This window comes from Notamacropus eugenii, chromosome 6, assembly GCF_028372415.1.
Source record: "Notamacropus eugenii isolate mMacEug1 chromosome 6, mMacEug1.pri_v2, whole genome shotgun sequence".
Classification (NCBI taxonomy): Eukaryota; Metazoa; Chordata; class Mammalia; order Diprotodontia; family Macropodidae; genus Notamacropus; species Notamacropus eugenii.
Window position 1 is genome coordinate 151,646,895 of NC_092877.1, and position 24,950 is coordinate 151,671,844.

General features: G+C 38.2%; 1 protein-coding gene across 10 annotated transcripts in view; it reads left to right on the forward strand.

The window, feature by feature from the left end:
* Positions 1 to 24,950, forward strand: part of MND1 (meiotic nuclear divisions 1) — a 111,851-nt gene that overhangs the window by 81,539 nt on the left and 5,362 nt on the right. For 6 of the 10 annotated variants that reach the window (XM_072621292.1, XM_072621294.1, XM_072621299.1 and 3 more), the window contains 3 exons: positions 1,074 to 1,188; positions 5,339 to 5,484; positions 24,783 to 24,827. In XM_072621292.1, the coding sequence (XP_072477393.1) occupies positions 1,074 to 1,188; positions 5,339 to 5,484; positions 24,783 to 24,800 (279 nt within the window). In that variant the 3' untranslated portion in view covers positions 24,801 to 24,827. Of the gene's footprint in view, positions 1 to 1,073; positions 1,189 to 5,338; positions 5,485 to 9,362; positions 9,565 to 24,782; positions 24,828 to 24,950 lie in introns of all 10 variants that reach the window. The other 4 variants (XM_072621296.1, XM_072621291.1, XM_072621295.1 and 1 more) reach the window with 2 other exon arrangements.

A 24,950-nucleotide genomic window follows, 5' to 3' on the forward strand; every position in this document is an offset into this window, starting at 1 on the left:
CACACACACACACACACACACACACACTTGCTCTGTGAAAAATTTATGTTAAGACTTGAACAGGAATCACACAGGATGAGAAAGCATTGATGACTTGTAAGTCTGAATTATTAGAGAGAGAGAGTAGATCCCTTTGAATATTAGAGTATTTTTTAAAATATATAGCTTGACCATTCATAGACAGTTTTCCTAGCACAGTGCTTGGCACGTAAAAGGTGCTTAATACATGTTTATGGATTGATTGATTGATCTATAGTTTGAGTAGTAACCACACTGTACTCATGAAATCATATTTTTATTTCCTATGTCTCTGAAAGAAATACAAGGTTTTCAGAAGAGAGATATAAGAATTGTTACTTTTATTTATATTTAACTAGTGCTTTGTGGATAAAAACACTAAAAGACATTGAGGATATAAATGACTGAAAAAATAGAAAGGATGTTTGGTCAGTGTTATAGCAAAAATGAGATTTGCATTTAAGTACCTCCAAGATTTTCAAGGACCAGGGTCAAGTCCCCCTGCACGCTGGATAGCTCCTCTGAGAATAATTTATGGGAAAACATGGGCAAAAATCATTGGAGATGAGGAGACACTGGGGGGTTGTAATCTGCATCAGAATGGGAAAAAGCTTAAACTCTTGAAAATCAAGGATTTTTTAGAGCAAAAGGGCATTGTTCAGGAGATAAATTAGTTTCCGGCTTAACCTCCTTGTCATGGTGTGAGATAATCAAGTATATAATCACTAACTAAGCCCATTAGTTATTGGGAGGTGAGAAGAAATAAAATGAGGGGCAGCATGAATAGAGAGTAGAGGGCTAGTGGTGGAGTCAGGAAGGTCTGGAAATAATATTTTAGACACTTTCCAGTTGTGAAATATCTGGAAAAAAAATTAACCCCTCTGGGCCTCAGTTTCTTCATCTATGAAATGAAAGGAATGGACTTGATCTCATAGGTCCTTTTCAGCTTTATATCTTTGATGAAATCCTATGGAAATGCATATTCAATTTGAGCTTTTTCTTAAACCAGATTTTCTTTGTGATGATTGTGGCCCATGACATTATTTTGAACACAGGAAGAACGTGCCTCCCTTTCGAAGGAGCTTGCTTCCCTCCGGCAGCAGAAGGAACAGCTAAAGACTGAATTAGAAAAATACAAAGAATGTGATCCTGAAGTTGTAGAAGAAATACGTAAGTTTGCTTTCTGACTTGAATGTGCTTAATGTCTGCAGGGAATAGAGCCTTAAACCCTGAAGCCTTTTATAAGTAAATCAGTGAAAGAATTGTTGCTCCATTTACTTTGATAGTTTGTCTCTTTTTGCCGATATTTTAAATGTTAAGCCAGGGCAAATTGTGGTTGTCCCATATAGCAAATGCTTAGTAAATCTTATTGACAGTTTTAGCAAAGTTGCAGGATGCAAAATGAATCCACATAAATCATCAACATTTCTATATGTAATCAACAAAGGCCAGTAGCAAGAGATAGAAAGAGACATTCCATTTAAAATAACTGTGGATTGTATGAGATACTTGGGAATCTACCTGCCAAACTCAGGAACTATATGAACACAACTATAAAACACTTTTCACACAAATAAAGTCAGATCTAAACAACTGGAAAAATATTAATTGCTCATGGGTAGGCTGAGCTAATATAATAAAAATGACAATTCTATCTAAACTAATCTATTAATTAATACCATACCAAACAAACTATTAAAACATTATTTTATAGAGTGAGAAAAAATAATAACAAAGTTCATATGGAAAAACAAAAACTCAATGATATCAAGGGAATCAGTGAAAAAAAATGCAAAAGAAGCTGGTTTATCCATACCAGATCTCAAACTGTATTGTAAAGCAGTAATTATCAAAATAATCTGCTACTGGCTAAGTAATAGTGATATATATAGTGGAATAGATTAGGTACAAATTCTGTTATAGTAAGTGACCATGATAATCTAGTATACGTTAACCCAAAGATCCAAGCTTTTGGAACAAAACTCATTATTTGACAAAAACTATTGGGAAAACTGGAAAACAGTATGGCAGAAACTAGGTATAGACCAACATCTCACACCATATACCAAGATAAGGTCAAAGTGGGTACAAGATTTATACATAAAGGGTGATACCATAAGCAAATTAAGAGAGCATGGAATAGTTTATCTGTCAGATTTATGGATGAGGGAAGAATTTAGGACCAAAGAAGAAATAGAGAGCATTACAAAATGTAAAATAGATAATTTTGATTATGTAAAATTAAAAGTTTTTGCACAGACAAAACTAATACAACCAAAATTATAAGGAAAGAAGAAAACTGGGAAAATTTTTGCAGTAAGTATCTCTGATAAAGACCTCATTTCTCAAATATATAGATAACGGAGTCAGATTTATAAAATTACAAGTCATTCCCCAATTGATAAATGGTCAAAGAATATGAATAGGTAGTTTTCAAAGAAATAAAAACTATCTACAGTAATATGAAAAAATTCTCTAAATCACTATTGATCAGAGAAATACAAAATTAAAACAACCCTGAGGCACCACCTCACACTTATCAGAGTGGCTAATATGACAAAAAAGAAAAAGAAAGTGTTGGATGTTGGAGAGGATATGGGAAAACTGAGACACTAAATGCACTGTTGGTGGAGTTGTAAATTGATCCAACCATTTTGGAGAGCAATTTGAAACTATGCCCAAAGGGTTAAACAACTGTGCATACCTTTTCATCCAGCAATGCCACTGCTAGATCTGTGTCCCAAAGACATCCAAAAAAATAAATAAATAAACCAGAAAAGCACCTATTTGTACAAAAAATATTTATAACAGCACTTTTTGTGATTGCTAAGAATTGGAACCCAAAGGGATGTCCATCATTTGGGGAATGGCTAAAGAAGCTATGGTATATGATTGTAATAGAATATTATTGTGCTATAAGAAATGACAAACAGGACAATTTCAGAAAAACCTAGACTTATATGAATGCATAGTGAAATGAACAGAACCAGGCGAATGTTGTACACGGTAACAACGATATTGTTTGGTGAAGAACTGTGAATGACTTAGCTATTGTCAGCAATACAGTGATCCAAGACAGCCTCAAAGGACTAATGATGAAGCATATCATTCACTTACAGAGAAAAAACTGATATTTTTTAAATACAAACCAAAGCATGCTGTTTTTCTTCCTTCCTTCCTTCCTTTCTGCCTTCCTGCCTTCATGCCTTCCTTCCTTCCTTCCTTTTCTTTTGAGTCTTCTTGAACAAAATGACTAATATGGAAATGTTTTACGTAGCTGCATATGTGTAACCTATATCTGATTGCTTACCAGCTGAGGGAGAGGGGAGGGAAGGATAGAATTTGGAACTCAAAACTTTAAATGAAAAGGTTAAAAATTGGAGAAAAAATGTTTATTGAATGCAAATAATTAATATAATATATCACTTTAATCTGGAAGCCTAATTAAGGAGAAAAAAGAAGGTATTTGATGACTTCTCAGATTTAGAGGAGCAGAAAAATTGGTTATAAAAGCTTAACCACTTAAATATAGAAGAAATTACCAATTGCCCTATATTAAAAGCATTTATTTCAGTATGTTCATTTGGTTGTGCCACCCCTACTTCTGAATTTTCTCTGAAAATATATCAGATGCTTAGAATGGATCACTTAACCATTCAACCTACCAAACCTCTTCCCTCCATTATTCAAAATATATTCTTGATGAATCCTACCTAGACTGATTAGAGGAAAGTTAAACCTTTTGCAGCTTCTTTGTCTTTAGTAGATTTCTCCTTTTACTACCTTCCCAAAATATGTCAAAAATTAATGTAATGTAGAAACTCAGTCAGGTCTCTTACATGTGTATTAGAAGGTGGGGGTTGTCTTGTTTTAATATATGGATTTATTTTTTTTAACTTTTTTTTAGTTATCAACATATTAGAAGGTTTTGTTCAATGTTTTCATATTATTTATATATGGGTTGTAAATCCTATTAGGTATATCACTCTCTGTAGGGTACTCAGTAATTAAAACTGGAATTCCATATCTCTGGAGGCCTGGACATCTTTAAGCAGAGCTTGGATCTTGTCAAGTTTATCATGGGGGTGAGGGAGGTTCTGTTCAAGTTACAGGTTGAGTGAGATAACTTTTGTGATGCTGCTCCAACAGTTCATTACTTCTTTCTCTACAGCCACCACTGCCCTTAGCATCTCTTCTCCCTGCAAATGAGAAAATGAATCCGAGTTTTGTTCAATATTATCCCAGTTATATTTTTAACGTTTTTTTGTGAAGGACTTAATATTAGGAAAATATTCCGTATAGAAATTCTTCCATTTTTATGGAACATTGGAATTGTTTCAGTGAATGTTGAAACATTTAATAATAACTGTTCACAGAAATTATAGGCATTTTGAAATGTAAGGGGGCAGAGAACACAAGATGAAGAGTTAGACTTGACAAAAGGGAAACTAATTTATCACTGAGTGTCTTGATTCTACCATCACTACCACTACCATCAAGAGGTCATCATGATGGTACCATCTGAAGACAGTAAGAGAAAGTACCAGAGGGAAGTCAGTAAGAAGTAGAAGACTGTAGGAAGCTGGCATATCTCCAGAGTTCTGCATTTTCCTCTTTGCATTCACCTATCCTAATGCCAGTTAATTATGATTATGCCCAAAAAGCAAAGAATTCAAACTTATGGTGTGTACCACAGGTATATTTCTGAACTTTGAGTATAAGTTAAATAAAGGTGGACATTTAATAGTATTTGAGGAAATTAAAAATATCATCTTTCAGATGAGCAAGATATAATATAAAAATTGCCCCAGAAGCCAAGGATGAAAATTTAATTGTTTCTGTATTTAGAGGACCTCATTGTTAGATAACGTGACTGAATTAGAAAAACATTTTAAACACCGTTTTCAGTATTCTAACTGTAGATGGTAGGAGGAAAGTTTTGAGAGAATTTAGAATGGTATTTTTAAAGAATAGATTTTCATACTACAGTATCCAACAATTTCTTTGAAATAAAGCCAAGTTGGCACTTGATGGCACGTTGGTATAATTGATGGATATAATTCCATTACATATTAAATACCGTAGTTATGTTGCCCAACAGATGCTTCCCAACCACCATTCAAACAAACCCCATTGTGGCATGCATTCCCTCTCTAAACAGTTAAGCAAATAACACCTGGGCAGATTTGCAGGATTGCTGTTAATAGTACCTGTCACTTTCCCTTTTGGTAGTTTGCTGATCGTTAACAGAGAGGAGGGTGTGTGCTTTAATTTTGGTAGCTAGCATGCTATTGATTTTATTCACTTTTTTGTTGTGTAGTCTTTTTTCAGTCATGTCTCATTCTTCATGATGCCTTGGGGTTTTCTTGGCAAAGATACTCGAGGGGTTTGCCATTTCCTTCTCCAGCTCAGATGAGGAAACTGCGGCAAACAGCATTGCGTGACTTGCCCAGCATCACACAGCTAGTAAGTCTGAGGCCAGATTTGAACTCATGAAGATGCTCAGTGCTCTCTCCACTGTGCCACCTAACTGCCCTGTCTACCATGCTTGATCTAGGGTTTTTTGTTTATTTTTGCCTCTTGCTCCTATCTTTATTTACATTGTTAAAATCTCTGTGTATATAGTTCTTTGGGCTCTGCTTTTTTTTCTTGTTATGTTTCTCTGAATTCTTCCTATTTACCATTCTTTATGGTACGGTAATTTTCCATAGAGAGGCAACAGTGGGGTGAATGGATAAAGGGTCTGTCTTATTCAGAAGAATCTAGGTCTGTCACATACTGGCTTTGTCACCCCAGGCAAGTTACTGTTAGTGCTTCAAACAAGTCTGCCTCAATTGTAGATCTCCATTGGTAGGGGAAGTTTCTTCACTGGGTGTGCCTTGTGCCGCCTATGACATCACAGAATTGGACAGAAAGCAAATCTCCAGCTGCTAGCCTAGCTATTGGGTACATGTTTTGCTTCCAGCTTTCTTTTCTCCGATAATGCTTCTTTGAAACTCTTTACACATATGATTCTTTTCTCTTCGTTTTAAAAAATAATGAATAACTTCATTTTAAAATTTATTATTTTTATTATTAATATTTTTAAAATTTTGAGTTCCAAATTCTTTCCCCCTTCCAAGCCCTCCCCCACTTGTTGAGAAGGCAAGCAATATGATATCAATAGGCAAAATATATTTCCATATTAGCCATATTAAAAAAAAAAATCAAAGGACAAAAGTATACTTCAATTTGCAGTCAGATTTCATCTGTTCTCTCTCTCTAGAAATGGAGAGTATTTTTCATCATGAGTCCTTTGAAATTGTCTTTGATCATCGTCTTGATCTAGACTAGCCAAGTCTTTCACAGTTGATTATCATTATATTGTGGCTATTACTGTGTACAATGTTCCTCTGGTTTTGCTCACTTCATTTTGCATCAGTTCATGGAAGGCTTTCCAGGTGTTTCAGAAACCATCCTGCTTGTTATTTCTTATAGCATAATAGTATTCCATCTACAGTCATACATCACATCTTCTCCAGCCATTCCCCAATTAGTGGATATCCGCTCAATTCACATAGGTCTTTTCTTGCTGTCAGTAACCTCTCTAGGGTATGACTGAGTGGAAGAGTATAAATTCTTTTAATAACTATCTTGCAGAATTCCAAAATTGTGTAACTAATTCAGTGAGCTCCATCAGCAGCGGATGAGTGTGCTTGTCTCTCCACGGCTCTAAAGTGTTTAACTTCAGTAAAAGATCAAAGCTGTATTTTTACAGGATCCTCCTCAGAGAGAATTAAAGTGTTCCCTGTAAGAAAATTTTGAATGTAGATAGGACTTCCCATCCTTTTAAAAAAATAAATTTTATTGATTTTTTGATATTGTCTAACTTAACCCTTGCATTCTTCCCTCTCCTCCTGTCCAGAGAGCCATAAAGTATAACAAATATTTTTAGAATATTTTAAAAGAAATCAGCAAAAATGATCAATTCATTGAAAAAAAATCTGAAAATATGTACAGTGTCCCACAATAAGATTTTTTTTTTCCCCAAACCTGTGATTTCATAGGTGTAAGGCACTTAACTGAGGAAGAGGTAGATCTTCTATGCCTGTGTGTGTGTGTGTGTGTGTGTGTGTGACTGACTGATGATGTCACTCTCTAATGTGTAAGTGATGCTGTTAGGAGAGACACAGACCACTAGTGGACCTAACGAGTGGGCACACAAAGGATGTCTTCCCTCAGAAGAAAGCACTCCCTTGGATTGCACTAAAAGGGATCATTATAAATTATTTTAATGGAGATCCATAAATCAAATGTAGCTAGTTACAAGGCAATCACCAAATAGAATCACATCAAAGCAAGAGTGGGTGAAGTTATTCCTGGTGACTCACCTTCATGAAGAAGTACAGGCAGCTCATCAAAGAAGACATCAAAGGTTGCTTGTCTTGACCAGAGCTGCTTCTCACAGATTAATTCTCTGTATTAAGTGAAAACCTCTTTGCTGTGCTGATAACCTCCATCTGCCCAAACCGTAATTCATTTTCAAGGGGGAGAAAGTCTTAATTCCCTCCAGGATCTTCCTAGATCTTTGTATGAGGCAGCATGGTACAATGGAGAGAACACTGAATATGGAGTAGAGGTCCTATGTTCACATCATGCCTCTGGCACTTTCTACCTGTGTGGTTCTGGGCAAATCATTGAACCTCCCTTACCTATTCAGAGAGAATGGGACTAGGTGACATCTTGGGTGTCTTCTAGACTCAATCTATGATTCTGTGGTTCCTTCTGACTCAGAGCTATTATCTTCCTTGTCTGTCTTCTTCAGTAGCTGAATGTGTGCAAACAAAAATTAATAATCAATTAAACAAATTCTATACATTGTGATGTTCCATTTTTTAAATTTTTATTAGTAAAAACCATTTTTGCCAGCTTCTTTATAGCAAAACAGTCCCATTTTTGTTGTACTGTGCTGTTACTGATACACATGAAAATGAAAGGGAGAATAGAGTTTTCTGGTTTTTAGTGGGCTAAGAGTTTATTATTCTCACTTACCATGACAGTTAAATTACCTTTTTTAAAAAATTAACATTTTAGCCATACTTTTTCTTTATCATAGTAATTCCCACCTATACCACCCTAACAAGTGAACTTCCCTTGTAAAAAAAGGGGGAAGGGAAAGAGAAAGGAATAAACATTTATATAGTGCCTACTTTGTAAGAAAATTCATCAAAAGAAATGGACATGCAAAATGTGTTTCTACACTTACTTCTGCCTCCAAGGAAAAGAGAGTATACATTTCCTATTATTATATACATTGTATGTGGGTGAAGCTAGATGGCGCCATTGTGAACAGAAGGCCAGGCCTGGAGTCAGGAAGACTCATCTTCATGAGTTCAAATCACTTACTAGATGGGCAAGTCACTTCACCCTTTTTGCCTCAGTTTTCTCCTCTGTAAAAGGAGCTGGAGAAGGAAAGGGCAAATCACTCCAGTATCTTTGCCAGGAAACCCCCAAATGGGGTCTTGAAGAGTCAGGTATAACTGAAAAATGACTGCACAGCATACATTGCACGTATTTCTGTTTCTATTGCTTGCTCTCTGCAGTGACGTACAAGTCTTTCTATATTTCTCCAAATTCTTTAAATATGCTATTTGTTATAAGTACAGGAATATTTTATTGTATTCATATATCAGTTTGTTTAGCCAGTACCCAGTCAGTGGGCATTTGCTTTGTTTTCAGTGTTTTGCTGCCACAAAAAATGTTGCTATAAATATTTCAGTGAATATGAAACCTCTTTCGTCTACAATCTTTTTAGAACATATGCCCAACAATGAAATTTCAAGGCCAAAGGCTATGAACAATTTACTGACCTTTGTCACATAATTCCAAATGGGTTTCCAAAAAGTTAAACCGATTTCCAACTCCACCAACTGGCCTCCCAAAAGTCACTCCATAGTGACAATTTTCATATTTTTTCATCTTTGATAGTTTTCTAAAACCTTACTGAATTTGTTCCCATTTGAATTTCTTCTCTTAGTTGTTTTAGAGTAATCTTTCATGTAGTTGCTGATAGTTTGAAGTTCTTTTGGAAATTGTATTCATGTCCTTTTCCCAGTTGTCCATTGGGGACAGAATTGTCTTTTAAAAATTACACAGCAAAGTAAGGATGGGTTAGTATTTGTAATAGTAACCTGTATTTTGTAACCTGACAATTTTAAATCTTTTTATTAAGTAAGAAATTTCATTAGTAGCAATATTCATAATTAGAAAATTCTGGTCTTCACTGTAAGAAGACAATTGTTATGTTTTGAAATTCAAATTCGAATGCCAGTTTGTGCTCACTCCATTAAAATAATGACTTTAAGGTGCCATGATTTCATCAGTGAAGGAAGCCTCTCTACCTTCATATCACAGTACCACTAGGCAGGCATGGTGTCGCAGAATGAGTGTTGGTTCCGGGGTCCGGTTCCAGGATTCAGATCCTTTGGCTGCTGCCTTCCCATGTGATCCTCAATAAGGCACTTAAGTTCATTGAGCCTCTGTGTGCTCTCATCTATTAAATCAGAGGTAGGTCAGTTTTAATGGCCTCTGAAGTCCCTTCCAGCCCTCAGTCTATGAACAGTGTCACACTTTCCAGGAGCTTGCCTGGTAACCAGTCTTGCTGATCTCCTTCGAGATTGTCGTCCATTTATCTGTATGTACCTTATATGTACCTAGTTCTTTTCATGTTGTCTCCTCTTATTAGAACTGAGGCCAGGAGCTGTTTTTGCCTTTCTTTATTTCCCTAGTACTTAGTACAGTAGCATATAGTAAGCTGGAGAAATTCTCTCTCTGGGGTCTGCAGATTCCCAAGGGGTGAGCATTTAGATTTGGGATGGATGTCATTGAACTTGAGTGGGAAAAAATACATCTTTATTTCAATATAATTGATTTCTTTGTAACCATATGTATTTTATTTTATGCTTTCAAAAACATTATTTTCAGAAGGTCTCTGTAGGCTTCACCAGACTGCCCAAGGAGTCTGTGATACAAAAAAAGTTTTAAGAACCTCTGTGGTAAGTGCTTGTTGGTTGACTGACTAGAGATGAACTTCCATGAACTCATCTAGGTTGGTTGTAGCTGGGTCTTTACTCAAAGAGCAATTTAGGGTAGGGCAAAGACAATACAAAAATAACTATAATACAAGTTAAAATGTCAGTATGTAGGAGAGGTCAAATGTTAGCAAGACAGATTTGAATAGGAAAGCATCACCATCAATGCCCTAAACAGCTTTCTTGTGGGTAAAGTTGCAAAGAAGGTACTGAGTACATTGGTATAGGAGATCTCTTTACTTGGGAATCTCCTATGCCAAAGAACTCATAGGTTTAGTCTCAGTTCCAATATAGCAGGCTTAGCACAGTGCCTAGCGCATTGTAAGTGCTTAAGTGCATATTGATTGACTGATAAACACTATGATGAGGATGGAAAGGTGCTGAAGAAAACAGAAAAACCAAGCAGAAGAAAGAAATGGTGAGAGGTTAACCTTTTCTGCTCTAATTACCTTTCTCCTTTGTAAACCCTGACCCTGCTTTGAAATTGCTGCCTCTTAAAGATATTAATCCCCCTCCTCCTGGTCATTATGTTCTTCCTACTGGCCTAGTGACCTAACATCCTCATAAGTCCCTGTGCCCTTCATCCTGGCAGTGCCAGGCATTCACCTTCACTAGGCTACTAGAGATATCTTCTCTAATCGTTAGAGGCCACAAGGGTACTACTTAGTGCTCAAGACTAGGCATTTAGTAGATTGTGATCAGGAATAGTATGATAGTATTTCTAGATAGTATCTAATAATGTATTTACTAGGGAGTAATTACTGCATGGCCATTAGCTTTAAGCTATTCTCACGGTATTTGTATTATAGTGTAAATAGACATGTCATAGAGAAGCTGAAAATGCTTTATTGCACAGTTACTCTTCATATGATACTCCATTTCCTTGAGTCACTTGGAATTATTATTCTATAACAGTTTTAAGATGATATAAAGAACCATAAAAGTTAATAAATATTATGGCATAAATAGGGGACATGTGGATTTATATTTCATTTTTCTAATCTAACTTTACCTTCCTTCTTTCTCTTCTTTCCTTCCCTCCTCCCTTCATTCCTTCCTTCCTCCCTCCCTCCCTCCCTTCCTTTCTTTTCCTCTCTCCCTTCCTTCCTTTCTTTTCCTCTCTCCCTTCCTTCCTTTCTGGTGTTTTTAAGGTTTTAAAAAACTTTCATTCAATAAAAACTTACCAGCATTTGATTTTTCTTCTTGACTGTCCTTAACCAGACCATCCACACAAGTTTCTCTAAATAATTATAAATCATAACTTTGAATTAACACCCTGCCATAGAGAGGTCTTCAGCATACAAAACGTTTTAGTCAGGTGCAACGAAAGTGTGCAGATTACTGTGGGTTACCATCAAATAGGATGCTTTTAAGGAGAAAAAAAAAAATCTAATTCAGATGCACTTGTGGCTGATTTGTCAGTTAACTCCATTTTCAAAAGCTGCTTTTTGCTTTCCGTTATAGGGTAGGGATACCTGTGATTTTATTGGTGTAAGGATAAGGAAACTATGTCATTGCAGATTGGCACTGTCCTGAAACTATAGTTTTGGAGAGTTACCTAGAGCCCTGACAGTTTGGGACTTGCCTAGGGTCACACAGCCAGGATGCGTTAGAGACTGGACCTGAACCCAGATTCTGTGACCACTACTTCATTGTTCAGTTGTTTTTCAAAGTTGTGTCCAACTCATCATGACCCCATTTAGGGTTTTCTTGGCAAAGATACTGGAGTGGTCTGCCATTTCCTTCTCCAGTTCATTTTACAGATGAGGAAACTGAGGCAAACAGAGCTAAGTGACTTGCCTAGGGTCACATAGCCAGTAAGTGTTTGAGGCCGGATTTGAACTCAGGTCTTCCTGACTCCAAGCCTGACCCTTTATCTACTGTGCCATTATTCCTATGTTAATCTAATATTTTTGTGCCTATTCCATGCCTTCAGAGAATGTTTTACCAACTTATAACATGTACTTATTAGTTCATAGATCTCTTTCCTCCAAAGGTGTAATTTGACTGATATTATATCTTCATTTTGTGGGTGATATTAGATAGAGGGCAACCAAAACCAGTCAGCCAATCATGATGATACAAGCATTTTTATTCTGTTGGGTAGTATTTATTCTTCCCTCAATTTCATATTCACTGAAATTTTGCTTTTACAAATATACTTTCATTTTCATAAAAAAGAAGCTATTTTAGAAATTAAAATGAATTTCAATTAAAATTATATTTTAAGGAATAGATTATCCCACTGATAAAGGGTCAAAGGATATGAACAGGAAGTTTTCAAAGGATGAAATCCAACTATGAACTACCATAGGGAAAAATGCTCCAAATCACTAGTAATTAGAGAAGTTAAATTAAAACAACTATATAATTCCTTCCCACACTTGTCATGTGGGCAGATATAACAAAAAAGGAAAATGACAAACATTGACTTGAATTTGTGCCCTATCACTTTATAGCTTAGGCCAACAAAAGCCCTACTGTTTGCCAAATCCTTACTAAGTGATGTGGTTATAAAGAAAGGCAAGTCTTTGTAGTCCAGCTTCTGACCTCATCATTCAACCAAAACTACTCTCTTCAAGGGGCCAGTAAGCTCCTTGAGGGCAAGAAAAAACAACAAAAAGAAATAAATAGAAGAAAATATGCTTCAGTCTGCTCTCTGAGACCATTAGCTCTCTTATCTGGAGGTGGATGCCATGTTTCATCGTGAGTCCTTTGGAACTGTGCTCTGTCGATGTGTTGGTCAGTCACCTCGTCAGAGTTGATTATCTTTACATTATTGCGGTGACTGTATAAATTGTTCTCCAGGTTCTGCTCATTCACTTAGTTCATAGGAGTCTTCCCACATTTTTTTGAAGTTGTCTCCGTCATCACTTCTTACAGCACAATCGTATTCTGTCTGATTCATATACCATATCTTGTTCAGCCATTCCCCTGCTGATGGGCATGCCCTCAGTTTTCAATTCTTTGCTACCACAAAAAGAGCCTCTATTGGGCAGATGAACTCATTATCATTCACTCCATACCCTCACTTCCTCCTAACTTCCTCATTACCGTCAATGAGCATCATCCATCTAGTCATCCAAGCTTGCAACCTAGAAGTCATCCTTGATTCCTCACTCTGTCTTACACATCTGCATCCAATCAGTTGCCAAATCCTTTCATTTCTGCCTTCGTAACATCATATACATACATATGTGTATGTACACAAATGTGTATATGTGTGTATACATATTCACATATACTTCTATACATTCACACATGTGTAATCTGCCATCACCATCAGTAGGCCCTTATCACCTCACACCTAAGCTAATGGAGTGATCTGTTGGTTAGTCTCCATACTTCAAGTCTCTCTGCACTCCAGTACATTATCACTTGTCTAATTGATCTTCCTAAAATGCAGGTTTGAGAGATGGACGATTGTTACCATCTGATAAGATCCTGGAAAGCTTCCAAGAAGTATAGGCAGTATGACTTGGCTGAGAGGGAGGGCGTTTTCAGGCGTAGAAAAGGGCATGAGCCACTATAGGAAGGTTGATATTCTAATTTTGCTGGAGTATAGAGTATGTGAAAGTGAAAGTAATGTGAAATAAGGCTGAAAAGACAGAGTGTCATCAGATTTTGGAAAACCTTGAATGCCAGCTCAGGAATTTGAATGGAGGCAGTATGAAAGGAGAATGGAAAACATAGCCAGATCTCTGATTGTCTGCCTTATTTTTTGCTGAAGGTCCTGAGCATTATCATTTGTGTATGTGATAATCTCAAGAAGTAAATGCCTTGCTATTTTTCACTTTATTTCATTTTTTTCTTTCATTCAAATCTTCTTGTACAAAATGACTGATGTGGAAATGTTTTACATAATTGCACATATATAACCAATATCTGATTGATTATCATTTCAAGGAGGGAAAGGGAAGAGGAGGGGGAGGAATAGAATTTGGAACTCAAAAATTTTTTTTAAGTGTTGAAAAAAATTGAAAAAATGTAGCATGCCTGTAAAAAAAAAAGTTCCCAAAATTCTCATTGACACAGAAAAGGTTTCTAATCACATTGGCAACTTCATAATGTTAAAAGAATCATTTGTTGGAGATGACATAGTTTTAAGGGCATTATAGGATTGATTCTCAGGTTCTTTGGAAAGGGGGAGTATTTAACATTTGGACAAAAGTTGTGAACATTATTACTACTGAAAAAAAGAAAAGGAGATCAAAAAACTAATGACCCATGTACCTGCTTTCCATGTCTATTAAATCATGAGAGTTATCTGCACAGGTATCAGAAGATATCGTCGATGAAGATATGTATGAGAAAGGAACAGTCAGATATTCTATAGCAGATCACATCTTTATAGTCAGGCAATTGACTGAAAAGTGCAAAGGAATACAAGATTTTGCTGTGCTTATCAACCTCAGAAGTACAAGAAAAGGGAGATGTGAAGTTTCGGAGGACTGCACAATATTGTATTAGTCAACAGAATCTTTTGGCAGCCAAGGGTGCTTATGTGTTCTTAAGCTGCACTGACAGAGGCGGATCTAGGTCTCCAGAGGTTGTGGTGCTTTTGTCCTCCTTTGCCCTGATTTAGAATCTCATCTGGCTAGTAAGTCAGTCAGTCAGTAAGCATTTATTAAGTGCCTTTCATGTGCTTGTTTTTTTTCTAAATGGTGCCTGGAATACATAGAAAGTCAAAAGACATCCTTGACCTGGAGGAGTTCACAAAAGAGTAGGCAAGGCAACGTGCAAACAACTATGAACAAACAAGATGTATATAGGAAAAAATCAACAAATTAAGAGGGAGCAGCAGAGGTTTCCTGTGGGTCGGCTTTAGCTGAGAGTTGAGGAAAGCCAGTCCTGGGTATCCCACTTTAGGAAAGACACTGTTAAATTGGAGATTATTCAACAAAGGAGATCAACCAAGATGATGAAGGGCTCTGAGTTCATACCATAAAAGGATGGAAGAAACACAGGATATGTAGTATGGAGAAGAGAAGATCCGGGGGAAAGGGGATAACCATCTTCAAGTGTTTAAAGGTCTCTGAAGTTGACTATGGAATGAACTTTTATTGTGTGAAAATTAGAAGAACCAAGTTTAACCATTAAAACAATCCAGAAACAGGATGGGCTGCCTCAGAAGATAACAATAGCTAACGTCTAAATAGCATTTACCATGTGCCAAGCACTGTGCTCAGGACTTTAGATTGTTACCTCATTTGATCCTTACAATAGCCCTGGGAAGTAGATGCTTATATTATGCCCATTTTTATAGATGAGGAAACTGAGACAAACAGAGGTTAAGTGACTTGCTCAGGGTCACACAGCTAGTCAGTGTCTGAGGTCATATTTGAACTCTGGTCTCCTTGACTCCAGACCTGATCCACTGGGTCACCTAGCTCCCCTTAAAGAGGATAGTTTTCCCTCATTAAAGGAGTTGTGAGGGTTTTTCCCCAACTATAAATCTCCAGGCACAGTATGGATAATCACTAGTTAATCATGTTGTAGAGAATATTCTTTTTCTAGTGAGGGATTGAGTCACAGGGGCGGGGAACCTGCAGCTTCCCTTGAGGCCATATGTGGCCCTCTAGGTCCTCAAGTCCGCGTGGCCCTTTGACTGAACTCAAACTTCACAGAACAAATCCCCTTAAAAGGATTTGTTCTCTGAAACTTGGACTCAGTCAAAAGGCCCCACCCTACCCCTGGACCAGACCTAGGCCTTCCAGGCCACCTCTGAGTCTGTGACTATAAAAATAATTTTATTCAGACACTGACTGAAAGGCTCTTCAACAAAGTGTCTTGCCTGCATGTGTCAAAGGTATACAAAATTCCTTGAAAGACTCAGCACCAGATGCAGCCTTTGATTTGGCATGTAATAGGGAGAGAAAGCAACTCAACAAAGGTGTTTGCCACTGCCACAGATGAAAGAGGGATTTTTCCACAGAGTGTGATGCCATATGGTTATAGATCTTGGAAACCATCTTCCCAGAAGAATTAAATGGAGAAATGTCTAGCTTTTAAGAATCCGCTATAGCAGATATTGGGTGAAGAATTCTGCCTCCAAAGTTCATTAAAAGATCTCATCAAAGAGAAATAGATAGGTAACTGGAGTAAAGAATGAGAACATTTTGAAGTTCCCCTAAAATTATTGTTTTTCTTTTCTTATACACTTTGTTTTGACCTACATATGTACACGCCATTTCCCCCAATTCCCCAGTTTCCCAGACTCTGCTTCTGAATATCCAGACTTTGCCTCATGCTTGGAGAGCTGGGCTTTTCCTGGGACCCCTCCCTCTAACACCCCTTCCCCTCACAATCTTCCCATTCCTTTTGTATGTTGTCTTCCTCCATTAGAATGTAAGGCCCTAGAAAGCAGGCAAGTTTAATAAATACTCATAGCCTGGCCTTGTCTGATAAAATGAAAGCCTTGTGAGAACAGCACTTCTTGGTTTCAGGTTTGTATCATCAGTGCCTAACAAAGTACCCAGTGCATAGAGAGCACTTAATAAATACTTGCCGATTGTTAGCAGATTGACAGCCTGCGAGCTCCATTGGTACCTAGGTGTGTCAGGAGATCCAAAGGAAGGACCTTAGTACATCAGGTAGATCCCTCTTGGAATATTTTTGGGAAAGTGTGGACAAGAGTTACACAGCAGAGAAGGTATGAGCGGGCTGCTGTCTTAACTGTTTGTTGATGAAGGAGAACATCTGTCAGTTAGGGTCAACATCTTTCTACTTGGAGAGGGTTGTTGATAGCCTCTGTCCTGTCCAATGGTCTGGTAGCTGCTTGGTTGTTCTGCACTAGCTGTTCTTTGCCCCTTTGGCAGTCTGACTCTGGCCTATCTTCCTAGGTTATCATATATTACTCTCTTTTGTGCATCCTACCGTGTGGGGTGGATGCACCTTACCCGGCTCTGGGCTGGGAACGTAAAGGAGCCTGAATGTCTGCCTTTGAAAAGGTTTGCTGCTTGGTGTGGAGCCTAGAGCTCTCCAGAAAAGATAAATAACAGTGCCAGTTAGTTAATACTAAATGTTTTGCAAATGAGCTTGTAAATAGTCAGGGCTCCTTAGTAGGGGAGCGATTGCCAACCCCTGGCTGGGACTTAGAGGAGATGTCTCTGGAGCCAGTGGGGCTGCAGCTGTGCTTATTCAGAGGGATGGTATTCTTACCAGGGGACCAGCCTGTGCCCAAATGAGTGGCCTTGGGCATGGAAAATGCTCACTTTACTCTCCCCTTTCAGTTGAGGGAATATTGAGCCCCCTCTTTGCGATTAAAAAGGAAAATGAAAAAGCCCAATTCGGCTCTCCCCTGTGCAAAAGCTCCAAAGACTCCTTATTACCTCTAGTTTAAAGTACAGACTCCAGGTCTGGCTCCTGCCTATTTTGGGGGTTTTTTCCACATTACTCCCCTTCCTGTGTGTGGCTGCCCAGTTACACTGGCCTCCTGGGTAGTGCAAAGGATAGAGCACCAAAGCCTGGCATCAGGAAGATCTGAATTCAAATCGAGTTTCCACTGTGTGACCCTGGGCAAGTCCCTGAATTTCTCTTTGCCTCAGTTTCTTTATCTGTAACATAAAAGGGGGGATTATAATAAGATCACCTACCTCCCAGAGTTGTTGTGAACATCAGATGAGCTAATAATCCTATGGTAATGCCTGGCACGTAGCACTCATACCTATCATTATTATTATTATTTCCCAGCTGTGAACCTTTGTAGAGGCTGTGCTCCCCCTGCCTCCACTATTCTCACTTCAGAGTCTTTGCGTCTCCTGATTTCCTTAGTAGCTCTGCTGCCACACCTCCCCTAACCATTGGAGCCTTTCCAGGGTCTGAATGTAGGTTTTGAGAAGCAGAAGAGGGCTTTGAACATGGGCCCTCTGACTCCAGAGCCCTCCAGCTCTTAGAGCTCCTTACCAAAAATTGTCATAGTCATATTACCTTAAATTTCCTTCCATAAACTTTGTATTCACTTCATATTTAAATGTTTCCCTGTAGATTATAAATTCTCCAAGGAATCTTTTTTGATTCTTTGCTTTTGTATCTCCAGCACCAGCTGCAGAGTAGGGGCTCCATAAATGCTGGTTTGGGTAAGAAGGAGGAATAAATTCAGTGTGAGTTGCATAATGGAAGAATCTGAAGGCTATCCTAATAAAAAAAAAAATTAAAGTTTCTTTAACACTGCCTCAGGGAATTTTCAGGGTTAAGTGTTATGTTCTCCTTTGAAACTGGTAAACAAAAAAAACAACAAAAAAAAAACCTTGTTATAATGATTGTCCAGAAATCAAGATCAATGACAAATTAGTACAGCAAAAAATTTTTTCCAAATATATATTTTAAGCAGCACACTTTAAATATTTAGTAGTGTATACATTTAAGTTGGTGTTGCACTTTTATTAGAGACAGCTGTGCAGTAGTGACCAGAGCAATGGCCTCAGATTTAGTGAGACCCAAAGTCCAGCTTCTGATAACATCGTGACTGTGATCCTGGGCAGGTCAGTTGTAGAACTGGGCTACTTCTGCTTTGGGAGCTATTTCCTCACTGATTCACGCAGAGGTCAGCACGAAAATAAAAACAGATTCTTGTTGCATCAGACCCTTTGTGGCCTTGTGAAGCCTGAGGGCTTGGCCCTGTTTTAGGACATACAGAGAGGTGGGTGTTGATAAGACCTTGGCGCTTTTAATAAACATCTATAATGCCTCCATTCAGGAGTGATAATCAGTGCACTCAGCCTGTACTCACTCAGTTCTCCACACCACTGTCTGGTTGGGTTCCCCCAGGTCAGTGGTCTAGGGGTAACTCCCTTGGTGGTTCTCTTAGATGCCAGCATATAGCCCCACCCATGTGCCTCCCCTTAATTAGCTAGTAAGTTCAGTTTTTACTAAAGGCATTCATGTGGCATAGTACAGAGAATATTTACAAAGCTGTCTGCTTTTTAAATAGCTCACATTTATATAATACTTACTACGGGCTAGGCACTGTGTTAAACACTTTGTAATTATTATCTTAGTTGATTCTCACATCAGCCCTTTGAGGTGAAGTGCTGTCATTATTCCCATTTTACAGTTGAGGAAACTGAGGCAAAGAGAGGTTAAATGACTCGTCCAGGGTCACACAGCTAGTTAAGTGTCTGAGGCCAGATTTGAACTCAGATCCATTCTGATTGCAGACCCAGTGCCCAGTCCACTGTACCCCTAACTGCCTGGTTATTTGCCTGGAGTGATTAAGTTAACAGGGTTATTTTAGAATATTCTAGCTTTTATTATAACCACTGATCAGCATTTGTGTTGACAGGTATTTCTTTGACGTGGGAAAGAGACTTTCCTAATTTTATATGGTGCACGTACTGTTCATATAACAGTATACAATATAAGTACAGTAACAATGTAAGCCCCTGGAAGGTAGGAACTGCCTTACTTTAATATTAGTATACCCAGCACCCAGTATAGTATAGTGCCTGGTATAGAAGAGGTGCCTGATAAGAGCTTGTTGTTTGAAACACCAAGGAGAATGCAAGAGGGCTTCTTTCTCTCTATATGCTTAGAATTCAGTTCAGTGCAACAAATATTTAAGTGCCTACTATATGCAAAGAAAAAGCCAAACCAGAGACAGCAATGAGATAGACTCTGCCCTGAGGAACTTTGCATAGATAAATTAATACAAAATAAGTTCAAAAGGGGGAGAACTGTGAAGAGCTGAGAAGACAAGACAGAAGCATGTGCGTAGATAAATAAGACTGTGTCTGTATTTCTTTACTCCAGCAGATCAGTTATTCCTATACTGAGGGTATGACCTCCTTTGACACAGACCTATACAAAATACCACCACCACCACCCCACCACCACCCCCCATAGCACTCCACTGTATGAGACCAGGAGAAATATCACAGAGCCCTGAGCTTGAGTTCTGTCATTAATTAGTTGTATCATTCTGGGAAAGTTATTTCACTTTTGTGACTTCTTCATCTGTAAAAGGATGGGGTTGGACCAGATGTTATATTATATTCTGAATGTACTTGTATCTGTATTTGTGTTTCCCTCGATAGAATATAAGTTTCTTGAAAATACACTGTTTTTTGTCTTTATGTCTCCAGAGCCTAATAGAGTGCTCGACATGACCTGGATGCTTTGTAAGTGTTTGCTGAGTGATTGATGAAGCAGGTGTGATGATAGATGCTGTGCTTTCTGAGATAAATGGCATTCTTTAGGCAGAAGTGACCAGGAAAGGCTTCACGGATATAGAGACAGGTGATCTGGACCAAGCTTAAGGAGAGGGACCTTTGTTAAGTATATTATATATAGGAGAAATAAGGTAGGCAAAAGCACATGATGAACATTTACATCATACCTATTCTGTACCAGACACTGCTTTCAGTGCTTTTTACAAATGTTGTCTCCTTTGAACCTCCCAACAACTCTGCAAGGTAGATTCTGCTACCATTACGACTGCTGGTACCGCTGTTGCCGCCGCTACCATAACTATTATTAGCTGAGATTTATATACCGCTTACTGTGTGTCAGGCATTGTGCTGAGTGTTTTACAATTATTATTTTCATGTGATCCTCACAACAACTCTGGGAGGTAGGTACTATTATTATCTTCATTTTTACAGTTGAGGATACTGAGCCAGAGGTTAAGTGACTTATGCAGGGTCACACAGCTACTAAGTGTCTGAAACCAGATTTAAGCATAGGTCTTCTGGACTCTAGGCCAGACGCTCACTTTACTGCCCTCGAGTGGCCTTACTTCTGCTACCAGAAGTAGACCACAATCTAAGCATATTATTTTCTCTCTCTCTCTTTTTTGTTTTGTTTTTTCTTTCTTGTGGTTCATTCCATCGGTTACAATTCTTCTTTGCATCATAACTAATGTGAAAATATGTTTAATGTGAATATATGTGTAGAACCTATTATCAGATTACATGCCATCTTGGGAGAAGGGGAGGGAGGGGGAGAAAATTTAAAACTTAAAAGCTTGTGGAACTGAATGTTGTAAACTAAAAATAAATAAATAATAATAATAATAAATAGACTACAAGCTGTTCCCCCCAAACATGACATTTCCATTTTTCTCAGGTAGTCCCCTGTGTCAGCTCAAGCATCTCCTCTCTGCTAAGTCTTTCCATTGTTAGAGCTTGATTTTAGGAGTCTTGATGTCATTCACACTTGCCAGCTAGTCACAGGGCTTAAGTGTGTTCCCATGGCCACCCCAGCCCCCCATTCTGTTCTGTGACTGGGCAGGGTAGGTGTTTCCTACACATATTTCAATAGGGGCCCAGGGGAAGAGACCTCCCAATCCAGTGTTTGAGAGGGTTGGAACTGGACTTCTATTCTTTTGGGTCCAGTGCTGGAGAAAGGAGGAAGAGCTACTGAACTACAAAAATTGGTGTGTGTGTGTATTGGAGGCAGCTGGGTGACTTAGTGCGTAGAGTGCCAAGCCTGAAGCCAAGAAGACTCATCTTCATGAGTTCAGATCTGGCCACACTTAGCTGTGCGATTCTGGACAAGTCACTTAACCCTCTTTGCTTCAGTTTGTTCACCTGTAAAATGAGCTGGAGAAGGAAATGGCAAATCACTCTAATGTATTTGCCAAGAAAACCTCCAGTGGGGTCAGGAAGAGTCACACACAACAGGAAAAGAAGACCAAACAACCCCATGTGTATATATCTAGATACAGACGCTCAGTGAGCTGGGGACAGAATTCAGGGTGAGGAGATCTCATCTGAGAAACCGAATGGTTCTTATTTTGATCCCAAACTGCTTGTTGTCACAAAAGCCCATTTTTGTCAACATCAGCATTCTTTGATTCACCATCTATTCCTGGCAGTCATGAAAAAATGTATACTTTCAGGGGAATTAAAATTAAACATAGCCCAATGAACAATGAAACGATACATGGTGGACATAAGCAAGCTATGGCATGGTGTCAACTTACATGGCACAAAACATAATATTGAGGACACGTATGAGTGAAAGAAAGGCTGGTAACTGAGAAAGACTGAAAGACAAGGCTGACTAGCCTGAGTGGTACATAGGCATTGCTCTCCCCACTATTATAAGAAAAGAAGGCTTCGTTGAATTAGGTAGATTCTCTGCTGAAGATATAAGGGAAAACTGTGGTCAGAAAGGTGAATCTGCATAGGAAAGGTGTGATGTGCATTAACTGTCTAATAATTATTTTTGTTTATATCTTTGCCTCTTTTTATTGGAAATGCCTTGAGAGGGTCATTGTCATGTCTGTCTTTGTGTCTCTAGTGTTTGATTATCTTGCCCAGGCAGGTACTTTACAGTTTTCATTGCACTGTTGGTGAGCCCCCATTGGAATCAGAGATCAGTCAAGGTATCTGCCTCCCCTTGAGGTTGTCGCTCTCTGATTTTTCTTTTTCTTCACTTCTAGTTTTTCTATAGGAAGCACTTTATATCAAGAGTGAATAGCAGTGAGAACAGGGAGATCCGTGCCAGGGCACTGGGTATTTTTTGGCTGAATAAAGTTGGAATATAGTGAGGAGGAAGAAGCAGCAACATCACCACCAGCTCCAAACCCAGTCTGCCCTTTTCTTCACTGAGGTATTTGTCCCATTGAAATTCAAGGGGCATTCTTCTAGGTCCAGGATGCGAATTCTGATCATCAGAACTAGCTTTCAGGTGGATAAGAGGTGAAACAGAATTGATTCCACTAGAGTCTAAGCTGACTGGTGGATCCCAGGCTTCGTTTAAGAACTGAAAAAGGTAGGCCCATCAGAAAGGTACTCATTTCCACAAAATCCAATCAGGCTTTAGTTTTTCTCATACTGTCTCCCTAACTTTTCTCATGAGTAGCTTGCTTATTTCTTCCTGGCCTTGTTGACCAAGGTTCTTTGCCTATTTTGGTCTCACTCATATCCTTGCTTATAAAGGGTGTCCCAAAAAGTCTAAGTGCCATTTTAAGCTTTTTTTAAAAAAGCAGCAAGACTCTTCAGACACCCCATATGTTAGCCTCTTGTTTACCTTGGCTTTTTCAACTAGGTTATGACTGCACAATTTTAATTGGATTCTCCATTCCATGATCCTCCATGTTTATAGTATAGACTCTCTCCTTCTTACTGACATTTCTTGTACCAAAGCTTCATTGATTTAGAGATGGAAAGGAATTTAAAAGTCATCTAGTCCAACCCCTCCACCTTACATTTGTAGAAATGGAACATAAAAAGGTCAAGTGACTTGTCCAAGGTCACACAAGAAGTAAGTTGGCAAAGCCAAAATTTGAACCCAAATCCCTTTACTAGCTCCAAATGAGGCATCTATCTGCTATCCTCTACTTCCACCAGTGAAATATATAGTTTATTTAGCAGTAGGGTAGAGTGGTCCCATCCTTCCCATTTCCTCCTCCCACTACCACCTAAAAACTCTTTTTGTCTGTCCCAGAGCTTTGTCTTATAAAGTACAAACTGTACTCACTCTGTGAATGTCAGGTCTTCCTCCAGCCAAACCATCATGGTTGATCATAGGATAGAAAGTCCTGCAGGCCTCAGGGACCACTACTAGAAAATTAAAGACATAAATGTGTCCGGGGAAGCTGTGACTCAGGCCTTGAGAACTCAGAGCTGGGCCCATCAGGACTGGCCCTTGGACAATGAGATTATATAATGCTTATTTAAAATATTTGGAATTTTGTTAACTGATTTTAATGTGGTATGAAAATTTTTCCTAACTGTAGCACTTGGAAAAAGGCTCTGTCTTTATGTGTTTCTTCCATTTATTTAGGAACATAATTTATCTGTTGATTTTTTAAGGTATACTTTTGTGTTCATGCAAGCATAGCTCTTTTATTTCTTAATCATTTCTCAATAAACCCTAGGGGATAAACTTTATATTTTATGTTGTCAGCGAAATATTACTATTATCGCGCAAGTATGAGCAAGAATCATTTGGAAAAATCAAGGTAAGAGAAGCCATTGGAATAATAGGAATTCAGCTTCTCTGTCTTTCTTTCAGTGGTAGAAGGTAAAACCAGCCAGTTCAAAGGAATTTCTTTTCCATGGAATTCTCATATATGTGTGTGTACATACATGTACATATATACACATATACATATAGATATAGCTATATATGGAGAGAGAGGGAGATGACAGAGACTGAGACAGAGAGAGAAAGATGAGAGAAAGGCAGAGACAGAGAGACTCACTTTTAAAGAATCCCAGTGTTGGGATTCTTTCAAGAGAAAGATGCTATAACAAATATATCTCCCTCCTGGGAGGGAAAGTCACATATGCTCCTAGCAGTAGTCCTGTGTCAGCTATATTTTCAAGATATCAAATATAAAATAATTGTTCCCACTGGTTAATTTTATACTTGATCTGGAGTTAAATTTTATTGAGCCTGGTTCTAAAAATTGACCAAGGAAAGCTTTACAATGATGAGAGTTTACAAACCTATTTTTAGAAACACAGAAGAAAGAGGTTGGCAGATTGAGTGATTGTTTCAAATGACATTCCATGGGCGAATGATTATTCTGGTGGCCCAATTTAGTTTACCATAATAAACAAGAGGCTTCCTAAAAACAAATAAGAAAGTCTTCTTTCTTTCTAAATTTCTGACGTCAGTTTCTTACCATATTTGAATCTTTTAATTCAGTCCTTATATTATTTAACCTTTTGTAAACGTGAAATATGAGGTTGTATGTAAAAATTAAGATTTTTTTTTCTCTTTCTTTTTAAAAATTTTTAGGGCAAGCAAATAAAGTAGCCAAGGATGCTGCTAACAGATGGACTGGTACGTACTCTACACAACCCTGGCTCCATTTCAAACATTCTAAAATAAACTTGTTGTGCCATAACTGTTAGGACATCAGAATATGTGTGTGCCTTGCTCTATGTAGGAGCTACAGTCCTGAAA